General features: G+C 35.3%; 1 protein-coding gene across 1 annotated transcript in view; it reads right to left on the bottom strand.

Annotated features, from left to right (window-relative positions):
• Positions 1–308: 308 nt before the first annotated feature.
• The window catches only part of LOC121329837 (rho GTPase-activating protein 5-like), a 42776-nt gene continuing 25848 nt past the window's right edge, over positions 309–17236 (bottom strand). Inside the window, exons 4-7 of the mRNA XM_041275727.1 lie at positions 8806–8883; positions 8009–8140; positions 4429–4534; positions 309–2386 (exon numbers count right to left, since the gene is read on the bottom strand). Coding sequence (XP_041131661.1) covers positions 2056–2386; positions 4429–4534; positions 8009–8140; positions 8806–8883 — 647 coding nt within the window. The 3' untranslated portion in view covers positions 309–2055. The remainder of the gene's footprint in view (positions 2387–4428; positions 4535–8008; positions 8141–8805; positions 8884–17236) is intronic.

Here is a 17236-nt window from a genome sequence, read left to right as displayed (position 1 = left end):
GTGGGTGTGATACTTTGCTCATACTAGGCAAGGTCAGTAGTATCCCATTTGGCTGATTAACTTGACTGCATTATTACTACAGGGGAACAAAGCAACACAAACTTCTCTCAAATAGTCTCAGGTGGGATTCAAAAGCATTCAAAATTAAATATAAACATGAAAGCCATTGCCTTCTTTGAGACCAAGCACAGGGTTGCAAACCTACTGCTAATAGCACCACTTACATATAATACAATATTGAAGGAGAGAAAAAAAATACAATCAAATTATTGCAGGAAAAACACTGAGTAAATCAAACACTTAATATGAATTTCTCAAAATCATTTATTTACTATTATACATAGCAGAGGATGTTAAAATCTTAAGAGTTTGTACACCAGTTTGAATGAGGCAGATCTTATCATTGAACAAATATGTTTGCCTTGAAAAACTACACAAAAACAAATATGCTAGCAGCTGCAGATCTGAACCAACCAATTTAATTTTCCCAGTTTCAAAGTAGCATTTCTGATGAGTAATGAAATAACAAGGGTTCAGCAAAGCATAAAAAATGAAACACAATACATCCATACTATTCATGTATCAGATTCTCACCAACACTGGCTCACTGTTTAGTCCACCATTTTACATTATCTCCACCAAACTACACTTTCTCAAACACAACTTCTACAGAAAAGCAGCATCTTTTTTACAGCAAAAAATAATCTGTACCAAATTAAAGAGGAAAAAGCAATGAGTCTTGTTTAACATAAGATGACAAATTAAGTACAAGTCAATTAAAATCTAACTCAATTTTAGTACATTATACCACATAAAGAAATCTGAATATACGTTTTACAAGATTATACATATATAGCCAAGAGGCTAAGTGTCAGTACCCCGTAGTATTTATTGCTATACTAGCAATGCTTCACGTTTTTGTTTTTTTGTTTTTTTTCTGGTGAGGGTAACACACACAAGTAGACATAAAGAACCAAAATAGTTAGCTCTGGAATAACCCTGAATTGGTTCAAAGACATTATAAACCAGATGTTTATTAAAGGATTTACACGCTAGAATGGGAAATGCCGTGACCAATGACTTGTCCCCCCCAGTATATGCTCCCCTCAATCATGTTAGGAAAATCTCTGTATGAAAATGCATTAGACTGAGCATGAAAGACCATCAGTGATCTGTTTTTGTGAAATAAAAACCAACATGCACCTTTTGCCTAATGAACAAACATATTTTACAAAAAGTCTATGAAACTGGATAACACTAAGACACTGTGACAGCAACAACAACAACAAAAAAAAAACCATTATACTGCTTTGTTATGAACATGTCCCCAAGAATTGTGCTGTGCAGGGCAGTAGGATTAAGATTAGTGGGATATCCCCCATAAAAAGAGCAGAATTTCCACAGGCTCTAGTATCAGTAAAGATAGAAGGTGCAAAGATACTTAATGTTTCTAACAGTGCACTTCTGCATTCTCTTTCACAATAAAAGTCCCATCCCAAACAGTGCAAATATTTGGGAGGTTGCACAATACACCACAGCTGTGCATTTTCCCACCCAACAGAATGTTTGGACATAGATTGATTGCCAAAAACAAAAGCACATACAATGCAGCCATTAAAACAGGCTGCATACATAATAATTACTGATTAAACACAAATATGACTCTTTTCTTTAAGAAAGAAAAAACATAATTTGTTTCTATATAAATATTAGATCCACAACGACTGAAGTTGTAAAAAGTTTCCACAAAAAGTTGCTAGGTGATCGCACTGAGGTTTCATGCAGCAGCCAAATTACATTTTGCAGCCTGCTGTGTTAGAACCAGAAATCTCTCCAGTCATGCCCATATTGTCCCAAAAGTCTCGAGTAGTAGTGTGCAAAGCAATTTCCACAGTATAAATGAGAAAGCACTGCCATTAACTACTGTGCAGCTGAACTGTCTGGACATAAAATGAATGTATGACATGATTTTAAAAGTTGCATATCCAGACATTAAAATCCATGTCCAATGGAAAAGCTACTGTTAATGTGTTCCTATTTTTTATTTTTTTATTATTATACCAAGGGATCTGTTTGTAGTTGATGCTGAATTAGCTGAGGTTGTAGTGGAGGCGGCAGCTGCAGTGGTACCAAGGGTTCTACCATGTGTCCATCATTAGACATCTGTGTTGGTGGTGGTGTTGCCACAGGATTGGACGTTTCTACAATTTCTCCATTGTAAAAGAAGTACTGGCACTGCTGAATAAAGGACTCGATGACAGACTGATTGAGTTTGGTGGTAGAAAGCGTGTCCTTGTTTTCAAAATCTGGTCTCATCAGGGTAGGCCAAAAACAGATGGAGAGATTATCTGCCGTCATGAAGTTGGTTCGGCTTTGCTGGCTCACTCTGAAGGCAGAAAAATGCGAGAAAAGATTTGTAAATATTTCACGTCTTTGATATATATATATATATATATATATATATATATATATATATATATATAATAATATTTTTTTTTTTAAACTGTTATTACAGATGTCCATAGCATTAAAGATTAACATGTGAAAATATTGAATTAAATAACTCCTCAGAAGATACAAAACAGCAAGTGATGGCCTACCCTCTTCCGGATCTCTAATCTATGGGGACAAACAGAGTAACATCTGCAGGACTGAATGCAAGTGGTCACTCTAAAGGTACATGTAAACACTACATCAGCTGGTCCTGCCCAAGGGCACAACAGCTAAAAACCCACAGCTGCAGCTTTAATGACATCCTTTCCTTCCAGATGATTGGAACGGCTCAACAAAACTTGAGAAAACACTTTTTTTTTTTTTAAACTATTTTTAGTTTCTTTTTTCCATTGTACTAATTTAAAACAAACAAACAACAAGTCTCAGTAATGGTACTTTTTTCAACAATATAGTAATAAATAAATAAATAGAAAAAAGGGGGGGGGGATCTGCAGCAGTGTCTCCAGAATTGCCACTATTTTTTAACACTCTTCCAACAGCAATCTTGTCAACTATGACCGAAGCTGATTTGCAACAAGGAGAAGTAACCTTATATATTACATGTGTCAGGGATTCAGCTTACATTAAAGCATAGATTTCAATTATTTTGTTCAAACTGTGTAAATGTGTAAATGCACACTCTTTGCTTTTACGGATACTGTATAAGCCAATACTGGACGGTAGTGCATTTTATTTTTTACAGTTTTTCTGAATGATCTGCATTTGCACAGTTATAGTGTGAATGTAATGGCATAAACATCCATGGAGTCTCATGTTGCATTCCTCTCATGTGTATCAGATTGTGCCTCTAGACGCCAATTAAAAAATTGCCAGTAGTAAAAATATTCTATTTCTGAAAAAAATTAGTTTAGGATACGAGGAGCTGCATGAGCAATGCTGAAAAAGTAGAAAACAAACAGTGTTCCAAAGCCATCTGTATTAACCCTAGTAAAATTAACTGTTAAGGCACAACATATGTCCCTTAGGTTATAATTATAACCAGAATCCAGTTACATACAGTTTTCTTAAATAATGTGTCACCTGCTGTTTCAGGATTTTTTATCAGGATCTTCTTAGTTAACTAATTCCTCAGCAGAGCTGTGGCACATTCCTAAACCAACAGGGATCTCGAATCTTGAAACTGGCCTGTATTGGCATAAGCTGCTGCATGCCTCAAAAACACATTAATGTTGACAGCAGCTAGTCTGTCCCAATTGTCCCTGTAATATGGACCTCCTACTGACCCCAGGTAAATTGTATACTTCCTGTTGTGTCTGTGCTCCCCAACCACCTCTGGGCAGCTTACAAGCAAGCCTGCAGGCGCCCGGACAGTCTATAGGGGTCGCTGGTGCGCGGTGAGCCAAGGACACCCTGGCCGACCTAAATCTTCCCACCCTGGAAGGCGCTCGCCCAACTGTGCACCGCCCCCTGGGAGCTCCCGTCCTTAGTCGGCAGTGGAATAGCCTGGACTTGACCTGGCTACTCCAGGCTATAGGGCGCACCCTGCACTCCACACGGAACGCCTTTACTGGATGCGCCACTCCAGAGCCCCCTGGTGCTATATTTTGATCTAGTTGTTAACACACCAGCATTTGCTTTACGCATAGGTAAGAGGCAGTTCGTACAACACAGAAGTTATAAATACGACGCTTTCAAGATCACAAACTATAGGTCCCTTCAGGTGGATTTCAGAAACAATAGTCCAGGTTTACTTTTTTATGGCAATTTTTTTTTTTTTTTTTTTTAGGCCTTCAATAGGAAATGTATGTGGACATGCATGCAGAAACATTCTGGTTCTTCGTAAAAAACTTTACGAATCAAAATCAAATGATTGACCAATCTAGTATTTCAGTAAAAACAAAAAGATGGAAAATACCTAGCTTGTAATTTGTACAATACCTGTACATACATACAAAAAAGTTACAGTCTACATACCGGTTTAGGTGACCAATGACATACTTAAAAACTTCATAGTTCACAGATGGGAATTTCTTCACTATTTCCTTGAGGACCTGCAGACGCTCTGTTCTGTCAAATATTTCTGTTGAAAAACAAAAGATGATAAATGAGATGCAGTTTTCTGACTTCTAATTTATTTCTACATCAGTTTCAGAAAAGACATGCTAAACATCCATCTCGTATTGCCTTTAATATTATCCTGCATTCTGTTCTTTTCTTGTCAAATGATTCACCAGGGTTTTAAGGTGTTTCATAGTTTGTTTTGGACGGATGCAAAGTGGAATCAGAACTGTGTGAATGGAGGGGTGAAGCGTATACATAAGAATGCAAACTAAAGGCTTCTTTAACCTTAACCGCTTCTTTAACTTTAACTGCTTCTAAAATGAACCAAATAATTATTTAATAGTTAGTTCAAAGAGGTTCATGGAGAAAGGACCAACCTTGCTTCTTTTAGATGACACTGCTTTGAAACACAGTCACTATGACAGTTCATTTTACATACAATACTTTATAAGAATCTATGATAATTAACTACAGCAGCCTGAATTATTTTGAGAGCTGCATTATAAGCAATGGGTACAATGAACTTCAAGTCATACATACATACACATTATGAAACACCATTGTGTATTCCACAGATGACCGAGTTATGAAGCTTACTGGGCACAAGCCAGTGCTAGTTAAGGTTTACAGCTGAGACTTCACCATATTTTCATCATGCCATCTACCAGTAAGGAACTTATACATAAAGTAAATTAGAAAAAGAGAAAGAATTGACATTTTCTTTCTTTCTTTCTTTCTTTAACCTAACAGCAACAAATGGACTGGAGCCACCAAGAAAAGTACTTCAGTGTTTAAGTCCCCAGAACAGCCTAGAATTTATAGTGAAGTTCAAAGAAAACTTCAAAAGGATCAGAAATCCAGTTAGACCAAAATAATTCCATGAGACACTGGCTCTTAAGACTGTGGAGTTTAACAATATAGATAAGAATTAACCCTGGCTGTATCAAAGCGTCTCAAATTGACAGTTTTAGTTTTACACAATGAACTTGACTTAATGTAATCTTAAGAACACCAAGTAAAATTTGCATTCATTCTGTATTTTTTTTTTTGATCATTTATACTATTTGATGTGCAGACCACATGACTAGCTTAGTTGGTATTCTTAAGCTCTTTCTGCAGCATTTTGCTTTCGACTTGTAAAATGGTACTATGGAGAGGTATGAGTACAATACTGTAGATCTATCGCGTTACATCACGAATGGATGATTACAAGGTTATTAGAAAACAGGTAAAACTGCCAGGATGAGGGAGAGGAAACATGATTTGTTGTCTAGGCCTTACTTTACCCCAGTGAATTGACTACAAAGGAAAGCATGCAAATAGCAGTTCAAGTTAAACATTGCTTTGTTTATTCCCAAAATAAATAATACATGAAGTTGAAACCACATTTTATTTTTTACTTTTTTTACCCATTCTTTGTCATTACCGTAAACAGTGGCCATAGACATGTTTTATAAAGTAATTACACAAGCTTTACTTGTGGCTTTTTGTAGCTGAACAAGCAAATGCAAACTGGAATTTTACTTTAAACAAAAATGTGCCTATGGCCACTGTTTCCTGCAAATGAATGGCAATAGTAAGGAATGAAAAAAGTACAAAATAAATTAAATGCGTTGTCAACTTTATGTACTATTTCAGGAATAAACAAAACAACATTTAACTTGAACTGCTATTTGGCATCCTTTGTTGTAGTTAATTCACTGGTGTAAAGCAACACAACTTACTGTAAACGTGTTACATATTGCAACGTCTTGCTGTAAAATAAAAAGACACACACATACCCCTGTCTTTGCTGCTATGCTGTCTCTGAATTCTGAGCAATATAATGGCTTTTACTACTTTTTTGAAAATGAACAAATATCCGAGCAATTTGAGAGAGAGAGAGAGAGATTTGCAGAAGTATTCACTCCCCTGCAGTTTTCACATTTTGCTGGCGCCTGAGCGTACTCCACTACACTTTCAAATTAGACTTTATATGTAGAATCTACAATTACTACTCCACATGGGTAAAGTTAAAAATGCATATAGAATATACATAAGTAAGCATTACAGAAAAAAACAGATTAATCTCAGTTGCACAAGTATTCAACACCTTTGCTACTGCAGCCCTAAATCAGCTCATGTGCAAATTTGTTTGAAAGGTCACAAAATTAGTGAAATGGTTTGTGTACTCAAATTAGTTTAACTTGTAGATAATTCCCCTCAGATATATAAAGACTTTCAAGCTGCAACTCACATAGTGATCCAACAAAGCAACCAAGCTTTCAAAACAAGTCAGGGATAAAGTGGTTGAGGAGGCACAGAGCAGAAGGGTACAAGAAAATTAAAAAACGCTGATAAGTAGTGGAAGATGCATCACACCGCCCAGATCAGGTCGCCCTCCCAAACTGGGCAGCCGGGCAAGTAGGAAACTGATTCGGGATGTCACTCTGTCACGCAAAATTGTGTGTCTGAGATGGGAGTCAGTGTTCACACATCAACAATACGTTGGTCCCTACACCAAGCTGGCCTGTATGGACGAGTGGTAAGAAAGAAGCCATTATTCAAAAAGCCTCATCTTAAAGCATGTATGGAGTTTGCGAAAAAGCATTTAGATGACACTGCAGACACGTGGAAAAAGTTTTTGTGGTCAGACAAGACAAAAATTGAACTTTCAGTCTAAATTCCAAGCATTCCGTCTGGCGCTCAACATTGCCCATCACACAGTCAACATCATCCCAACTGTCAACCATTGTGGTGGCAGCATCATGTTATGGGGATGCTTCTCTTCAGCAGCTATTATGATGCTTTTCAGGAGAGAGGGGAGAATGGATGGTGCAAAGTAAAGGCAAATCCTTGGGGAAAACCTGTTTAAGTCAGTCAAGACTGAAACTGGGGAGGAAATTCACATTTCAGCAAGACGATGACTCAAAGCAAAAAGCCAAAGCCACACTGGAGTGGTTGAACAAGAAGAGAATTATCCAAAAAGATTGCTGCAAAAGGTGCTTCTACCAAGTACTGACTTAAGGGGCAGAATACTTATGCAACCACTAAATTTCACTTTGTGAATTTCTTTGCAAGCTCTGCTGACATTTAACCTCCTCCAGATATAACAGTGTTCAGCTTAATCACTGCAGCTTTGAATAAAAAAAAAAGTTTGTTTTTTAATTCAACAAAATGTGACATTATTGGTAGGGAGTGAATATTTCTGTGTGTGTGGTGTGTGTGTGTGTGTGTGTGTGTGTGTGTGTGTGTGTGTGTGTGTGTGTGTGTGTGTGTGTGTGTGTGTGTGTGTGTGTGTGTGTGTGTGTGTGTGTGTGTGTGTGTGTGTGTGTGTGTGTGTGTGTGTGTGTGTGTGTGTATATATATATGTTTTTTTTTTTCGTATTTTGTTATAATTTATAAGCAGAGGGAGACTTTGAAAGTGCAGACTTTAAAATTCTACTTTGAGAAAACAAACCTGCCAACATTAGCTTACTAAAGGTGCTTCAGAAACAGCCTAATTTCTACTTACTGGCTGTTTCCACCAGCTCGGGGTGTAGATTGTAAGGAATAAGAGGATCAGGCAGGTCAGCAAAGAAAGCTTTAAGAGCTCCCGCCACTGCATTTACTGCCACATCCATTGCCATCAGATCCACACTGTGGTCTGGAAGACAAAAAAAACAAACACTTTTTTATTAGAAAGCCTAAATAAAGGAGACAGCTGTCACTATAAATAGATGTGCAATGTAAAAGCAAAACTGTACAACTGAGCATAAAAATATTTATTTTTATAAGCAAGAAATAAAAGCAAACCAGATAAGAGTCATGGATTTGAATTAACATAGGCTGGCTACAAGGCAAACAAATGCTCATTAGTTACACTTTTTGGTAAATTATCTCCATCAAATGAGTAATTCAGCCACTAAAAAGTGAAAAATAATTCCACCCAGGACTACACAGCTCAAACATTGTTATGCACAGTTACAGTATGTGTTTATTATTTAGTTATTGTGTATGTGTATATATATTATTATATATATATATATATATATATATATATATATATATATATATAGAATATATATATATCTATATCATACATATATATCTCAGTAACATGATCAAGTACACAGAGGATCACATTTGTATTTTCGATGAAAAACTAAAAGATTTCAGCAGAGACTGTTTTATGATTTAAATTCAAGAAATACTACCAATTTGCTTAATATACCTTAGGAAACACTGGACTGAATACATGAAACGTTTCGACATATCTACTCAAGCTGATGATGCGAGGTGGTTACCAAAGAATATGAAACAAATCATTACCTTGATCAAACTGCTTTTGAATATTATCTTGATCAGTCTTATTTCCACTGACACGGTATAAACCCTCAGTCGACAATCCTGGAGGAGACAAAAACATTATTGGAAGATGTGTTTACCTTAATAAGGTAGTAAATACTTATGGTATAGAAATAATTCTATAAAATTGATATAAACCCTCATATAAAAACAGTATTACCCCACCCCCACCCAACCAAAAAAAAGTCACTACCATAAAATCAGGAAAAAATTAAGTTACCAGCCTACGTTCCCTTTAAGACTTTCATTTAGTTAGTCGCTGTGGCTAAAGTAACCACATTTTTTAGCCACACTGAAAAAACTTAAGCCACACCAAAGAATATATGTTTTATTGTACACAATAAAGAGTATAACTGTGCCCAACAACCCTCTCCCCTAAACACCATACTTACCACAGGTTTACCTAAATACAAATATTGGGGAGCTTTTCAGCTTCCAACGTAAGCCTGAATGACATACAAACTTGTGTAATCACTGGTAGGACTCATAATAGTACTGTGTGCCTTTTACAACTTCACAAGACTAAAATAATACAATTGTACTAGACTGTTGTGGACATTTGTTTACATTATTGTTAAGTACAAACATTTTGTATAAACTGGTTATAATCAAACATGTTTTTTCATACTGCAAGTAATTTATTTGAAAACACGTAGATATTTAAATGCCAGACCCTACCCTTTACTTTCACAAACAGTATATTTAAAGTATATTTAACTCTGATTCCCTTTTAATCAATGCCTAAATTCTGAATTGATTTGCAGATATTCACGTGCTGCACCTTTATGTTATTTTGATGGTTTCGCGGTTTTCTTTCCACTGCAGAACGGTAAAGCGGAACTGCCAATAGACAGTGCTATCAGTGTAAGTTAGTATAAATGCCTCCCTGACCAGCCGCAGCTCTAGTTACACAAGCTTGTAATATGAAGTAGGATTTACAGCCACGACTGCTTAAATTTTTTTTTTTTTTTTAAAGGTGTTCTTTCACCTGGGACTACTGTAATATTACACGGACTCCAACACTAAAACTCAATAAATCATAGTGAGACTAATCCTTTTTAAAATAATTAATGTGATTATTCTTTTATTAATTGTTCCTCTTGGTTTCTTGGAACCATTCTGTTACTATTTCCAAACTATATCTCAGCATATTTTAAAGAGATTGCAAACAGCAACTGTGACTGTCACGGTCATTTCTTTGTTTCTAATCAGAACCTTTGTCCCGCCAAACAAAGTTGGTGCATAAGTTATGTAATTAAGCTAAATGACTTTCATTGGGCGAAATGAAATGAAACAAAACAAAACAGGTCTGTACTGATTCATCTGCCAGCGCACGTTCAAAGTAATCATGCTGGTATAGTCTAACTACATTTTTCAAAGCCTTCGCCACCGTGGCAAATTTGGTGAAAATTAATTGAGCCACACAGAAAAACATCTTGCTTGTGACGACATGGCGAGCAGATACTGGCTAGTGTGAACATAGCCAGCAAAATGTCAACAGTATTCCAACTGCATTATTTTCACTTAGATTTAGTAAGCAAGACAAAATGTACTTTAATTGTTCTTGTAGCAAAGCAAATGAATTGTGGCTTCTGTAGTTTTACTTGATGACTAAACATTTAGAAGTACTTGGTAAACTAGTAACCTCAAGCATACCTGTTTATTTATGGGATGGGGGAAAAGAAAGAAAATTGCACAGAGCTCTTACATTTTCTCTTAATGAACCTCTTTACCTCACTAGTGAAGCCCACCATGTATATTATGGGACTCCGATCAAATATTTGACTTTTTGCTCAGCCAAACAGTGAAACAGAATCCTGTTCTGGCTACCCATTGATGCGTTTTGTCAATTTAACTTCCACATAATAAATCTCTGTGCCTTTGGTTCTAAAATGTATGTCCCAAGTTGCCTCAAGCCAGTAGCTGTCGTGAGGACTCACAACTGGAATTGCTTGCCTACCTTGTTTGAAATGACGGCATACAGTGCAAATATCAATAGGCGACTAAAATACAATTTTTATCCTGAACAAACTTTGATACCGGTACTGTTCTTAAATATAGCATGTGATTTCCATAGATTCAATCACAATAATATATTCAGCCTAATACAGTCATTTAGTCACTTTATGTACACTATTATGCACAGGACAGGTCTGCCATAAATTGGATTTAATCTCAATATTCGATCTCAAGTGGCATCTCTTTTTCTCATTAGAAAGCAGTTACAGTGGCTCCAGGTTTTGGATTGCACCATACTGCAGCAAATAATCTCTTCCAGCATAATGCTCGCTCTTCACTGTGCTTGGAGAGAAATACAATGTGACACAGTGGAACTCACTGTGATACAGCTTTACCCTTTGGCTAAACACAAAACAGAACTAAACAAATTCTGCCATAGTAAAATAATTCACCAGAAATAAGCAGCAAAGAAAACCCAAAAATACCTATTTTCATATGCTTGGAAATTTTTATTACTATTATAAAATTGCCCATTTGTGCATTCTTTCAACTTCATGTGGAAGCTTGTGGATCATTTACACAAACAAACAAACAAACAAATAAATAAATAAATAAATAAATAAATAAATAAAACAATGATTTACTGGAGGTGCACTTTCTTCTCTGAAATCACCTAACTACATAATTTATTTATCGTTTCAACAACAACTTGCCTGGCTGTTCTACCAGCATTTCTGTGATCAGTTATGTGGAACACATAAGCAATGTGGTTCTTGCGCTAGCAGCAGTACAGTGTCTATTTGGATTGCAGAATACAAGCATGCAGGTTAAACCTGTAGGTGTTAACCATGCTAACCACTGGTCCATTTCTAGTAAGCTATAAAAACGTAGGTATAAACTATCAAAATACATATGGAACTGGAACCATTCTATAGTTTGAAAAGCTAAAAGTTAGCTTGCATTACATTGTCATAAACAATTCAGGAGGAAGGGGTTTGTACTAAAAGTTAACCCATTGACTGCCACTCATTCCATTATTGTTCCCTTTATAATCTAAAAGTTAACTGATTTCTTATATACTGACATTTATTTTTGATTAACACCTAAAGTGACTAATTGTCAAGGTGACTCACCTGTGTAGAATTTCATGATCACTGTCATTATCACTTGTCTGTTCAAGCCGACTGCTTCCATATGTGGCAGGGCTTCCAATAGAACAAGCAAGGCAGTCTATACTAGTATAAGCTGCTATGGATAAAAATCCCTTCAGAAAACCACCCCAAGCGTACCAATTAAAAGCACATGTATTTTTATCTAAACTTCCCTTTTTAAAAGACTTGCTAAATGCCTCATTATTCCTACTTTACACACATCTTATTTTTTACAACTGTGATTGATAGTCATCTGTCAGTCAAATTTGGTAATCATGGTACATGCAGCCAGTTCAACCAATGAAATAATGTACAGGCAAAACCTATGCTTGAACAGGATTTCACTCTTACAAAATGTGTATTTTTATTATTTTTTTTTTAATTAATGGTAGTTAGTGGCATTATATTATATATGACACTTAATACATCCCACTCCCTCGTAACCATTTTTTGCTTATTAGCGATGATGTTTACCTTTAAAAATCCCCGCCCATAAGGAAGCAAGTGGTGCAATGCTATTTTTGAACTGACAGGAGAGAACAAACGCAAGTGAATTGAGTGCAAAACACAGATGAACAATGAACAATCTTTCTGTGTTACTTAGGAGGACATGCTTGGTACACTCAGTGGCAGTTAAGTGGATAAAATGTTACAGAACTCCCTGCAGGCTTTACAAGTGACACATTACTGTACCTTTGCTGTATCCGTCGTTATCCGTATTTATCAACATATTCCTGACTGTTTTGATATTTTTGTATTCACACAGATACTTTTTTTTTTTTATTTGGGGATGTTTTTCAGGATAAAGATTTTTTCTTGTAAACATTGCAGTGTTTCCGGTTCATGCTCCCTCCTACAACAATGCTGGCACTGATACGAACGGCAAACGCTCCAGAGTTGACACATATATTGCCCTGGTGATTTAAACATTACAAAAGAGTCGGCAATATGTTTAAAAATATAGCGATGCAATACGGACAACACAGGACACAGCAAAACGTTGTGCGTTTCTTGTAAACTTTGCAGGGTGTTCGACAAGTAGTATTCTGTAATACACATACTGTATCCAGCACTAAGAAATCAGTTTATTCACAACACTAAAACTAAGAAAGCTGGCAGTGACCTAAAGCCACCCGAGTCTCACAAATAAGCCTTTGTCTTAGCAGCAGAGCATCTAACATGTAAATTACATGTATTAAACTGTAGCTAATAGTGGTAAGATCTGCATCTTCAGAATGGACACACCATCAAAATATATATTTTAATGGTCTGTATTATTTTAAACCTGCAAGGCATATTCCTAAATTCTGATACATCCAAGCATTTAAATGTGACCAGGGAAAGAAATTACTGTACACAATAGCGCCCTTTTTCACATTTTAATCACATGACAAGATCAGGTCAAAGCATGGTACGCAGAACCTGAATAACACGTCTGATTGGGACACTAAAAGCTGTAATAATAACGTCTCAACAATTGTGAACCTTGTGTTAGTATTCAAGTGCTCTAAAATATATCTAGTCTATGCAAATATGCATGAGCTTAAAACAACCACATCAGAATTATAGGATGATATGCCATTATGGCAAAAACCAGAAGCAACTACATTTTTGGCATGGAATATTATCTGCCATTTTTTTCACACCACTTAGAATGTCAAGATAAATGTGTTCAATGGTGTGGTCATGTATCCGTGACAACATGTAGGTGTATTATATTATAAACTGAGACATAACTTAATTTTCAAGCTACCGTAAGCATGTCTACTAAATATACCCCCCCTCTCCCCTTAACTGTGTTGAATTCTATATATTTTTATTTAAAATGAAATCCCAGACCAGTGTATAAAAAGTGTGACTGAACTAACGAATGTTTAGATTTTGTTTAATATTGCATGTTTTGTTATTTATATATATATATTTATATTTATATATATTTATATATATATATTATATAATATATATATATATATATATATATATATATATATATATTCTATAAATATATATATATATATATATTATATATATATATTTGTATTGTGAAAAGATTGCAACCCTCACACTGTTCGTTGCCCCTTTCCGACAGGACCTAGGACACGGAAATTGAAGTTTCAGCGCTGACGCGCTATTCTTTAATAAACAAAATAAACAAAAACAAAACACATAACTAAACATGAACAGGAACCTACACTATAAAACTGGACAGATAAGCTGTTTACCTGTTAACCAAAATATAACACACAAAAAGGCTTTTTCACAGTACCTTTTTTTTTTTTCTTACGGTTGAAAGCACCATCAACTGGGCTCTCCACACAACTGAAGCCCTGAGAAAACTGGCTGCTTTCTTTAAATACCCTGCACCTTACCCTCCACCAATTTACAATGATAGCCAGGTGCAGGGGATAATTAATAAAACAATGAACGCTAATGTGCATTCACACATGTTTTTGGCAGGGAGGATATGACCTGATATGATATATAATCAAGTAACATGTCTGCAGTGTTCATAATGTTTTTGAAATTACAGAAAGGAAGCTAATACTGATTAAAACAGATTGCTGTTCCACTCTGTGAGCAGCAAATGCAAATTGGAGATACAAGTAGTGGGTTACATCTCTTTTAAAAGATGACCAGACTGGATTTTCCAGGAAGCAATTGTAAAACACTTCTAGCTTTGAAGCAGTTAGTCATATGAACTGGGAACAAATACCTTTTGTAAAATCTATTAAAAAAATCAGACCAAGTGAGGCTTGGTGTTGCTGCAATAACCTTGTCTTGGTCAATGTAATTTTGCTCGTGTGTAGTCTACATGCAATTGGTTATTAATACAACGAAGAGAGACTCTTAACCTCTCCAACCATGTCTTAACCTCATAATCTTTGTTGCGAGACCAATTTATTTAATTTCAGTTTACTAGAAAAGCAATTTACATGTTCTAGCTGATGTAATCTATGATGGAATATGGCAGGTCTGTGGGATTTTTTTTCTCCTTTTAATGTTGGAATCATAGTAGTATTGGTTATTTATATAATCTGATGTGCGTGAGGCACATCCAAATAAAATACGCTTCCTCTTCTTTATCAACACTATAGAACCACAGATAAATAAACCAATCCTGTAACTAAACCCCATTGGTTAGGAGTGTTTTCAATAATAACAATAATAATAATAATAATAATAATAATAATAATATATAAGTGTTGCAGTAACATAATCATATTTTAAATTTAACATGAGTCCACTGGTCATTACCAGTGAAAGAACACTACATCAAAAACACACATATGCTGTTGACTATCCTGATATTAACATTTTCCATCTTATAAAAAAAAAAGAAATTTAGGAGTCAGTGATACCAGACACCAATGGTTGCCTAATAAGCAGGAACAGAAATTATTATGAGCTGAATCATCCGCTTCATGTGCTGCAATCATTTAAAAACCTTCAAAACAAGCTACTTTACTCGGTAAATCAACCTGCCTTTCGCTGCACAGCACTGTTTACATTTTAATACACTAAATGCCTATTCATACTTTCACATTACCAGTAACAGTAAATCTATACTAATAAGTCTTGCTATTGCCACTAAATCAATAAAAATGTTAGTACAGTAAATTATCTGATCTTTGATCAACCGTACTTTCTATTCAACCGAATGCACCTGTAATCACGTGGTGAATTACGTGTGGTGTATTACGCACACAGCTTCTGCTGCTAAAACGGCTACGAGATTTAGCTGCCAAAAAAAAGGATCAGCAGACCGATGCAAATGAAAGTTAGCAATTTTTTCAGACCACCAAAACCTTAGATGGAGCATTGTGTGTGTGCTTTAAATTGCTGCAGTTAAGCAAAATGAAAACAGTCACCTCGTTCTTGATTTTTCTTCTTTCATCAGTAAGGGCTGGAGAACTCTATGTTACTGAGCAGCTAACAACTTGTATTTTATTCATATCAATTGCATGTTATTAAATTGCCTTAACAGCAAGTATCAAAGTATACACATATTTAAGTTTAAATGACTCCTTAAGTTATGTAATGTGTCAACGTTGTATTGAATGGTATTCTTTAACAATATTCAAAGTTTACTATATGGTACAATTAATTACAGTATTTAATTGCCTTAACTGTTGGTATTAAAGTTTTACTGAATTGCATTAATTGAACTATTTGTAAAGCTATGTAATGTTGTATGTTTAATGTGATAGAATAGGTTAATAGCTATATATCATCAGTTGATACTTACGTACCAAGTACTTGTGCATGTTAACTTTATTCTATAATGTAATATAACAGTAATTATTATTAATACCTGTTTTATTATGCAAACTAGTATCAGTCTGGATAACAATCTCTACTGTATATTGGAAAATAAAATAGTATAACTGAAAAGCATATAAAGGGTTAAAACAAGGATGTACAACCTTTAAACTGTCATACACTTAGAAGGGTACATTCTAATAAATATTTGTATGATGGTAGGTTTATTTAGTTGTTATTAAGAAGATAAATTCTACTACCTGTATAAATCAGAAGATCTTTCTACCATAATTAAGCAAATGGGGGAGTAAAATATTAAATTGTAATGCAAAATGACACCCCTGCCATGTATACTGATCAATGCAGTCATGACATTTAAGTCATTGGATTGGATTTTTTCTAATACTAAAAATTACATAGCACAATACAAAAACATTGCACAGAAGCCTAACTTTGCTTACAAAAGAATTTGAATAAATGCTGAACAAATAAATGAATTTAATAATAATAATAATAATAATAATAATAATAATAATAATAATAATATACAACAGAAGGATCATTACATCTGTGTTCCAAAGTTTAGTGCCGATTCGCAGTGAACTGATGGTTAACATTTAGAATTAACTCTTTTCTTCAAGCTTAATCTAACATTACTACATAATCTGCCTTGGAATGGATCAGGCAGAAACGCATGAATGATGGTATGTGTTATGTGGATCTTTTGGGACCGATTGGCCCAACAATGTGATTTTTCAGTTGGCTATTCTGTGTTTTTTTTGCTTTTTTTTTGGGGGGGGGGGTACGACTTGCAAAAGGTGTGACAGTGTTGGCCTATTCACTACAGTATTTATGACATGGAGGAGCCTGGCTATGAGCCAGGGAATTGACATGATTAAGTAATTGCACTGACTCATGGGTAAAACATCTGTACATTCTGGTTGGACACAGCTTTTACACCACCTGTGAAGAGTCATTAATGCAAAGACCAGCTTTTCTCTGGTCGTTTAATGTCTAGCCCTGGA

The sequence above is a fragment of the Polyodon spathula genome, chromosome 17 (genome assembly GCF_017654505.1).
Source record: "Polyodon spathula isolate WHYD16114869_AA chromosome 17, ASM1765450v1, whole genome shotgun sequence".
In the NCBI taxonomy this organism is placed as follows: domain Eukaryota; kingdom Metazoa; phylum Chordata; class Actinopteri; order Acipenseriformes; family Polyodontidae; genus Polyodon; species Polyodon spathula.
The sequence above is the reverse complement of the archived record's forward strand: the minus strand, read 5'-3'. Positions and strand labels throughout refer to the sequence as shown.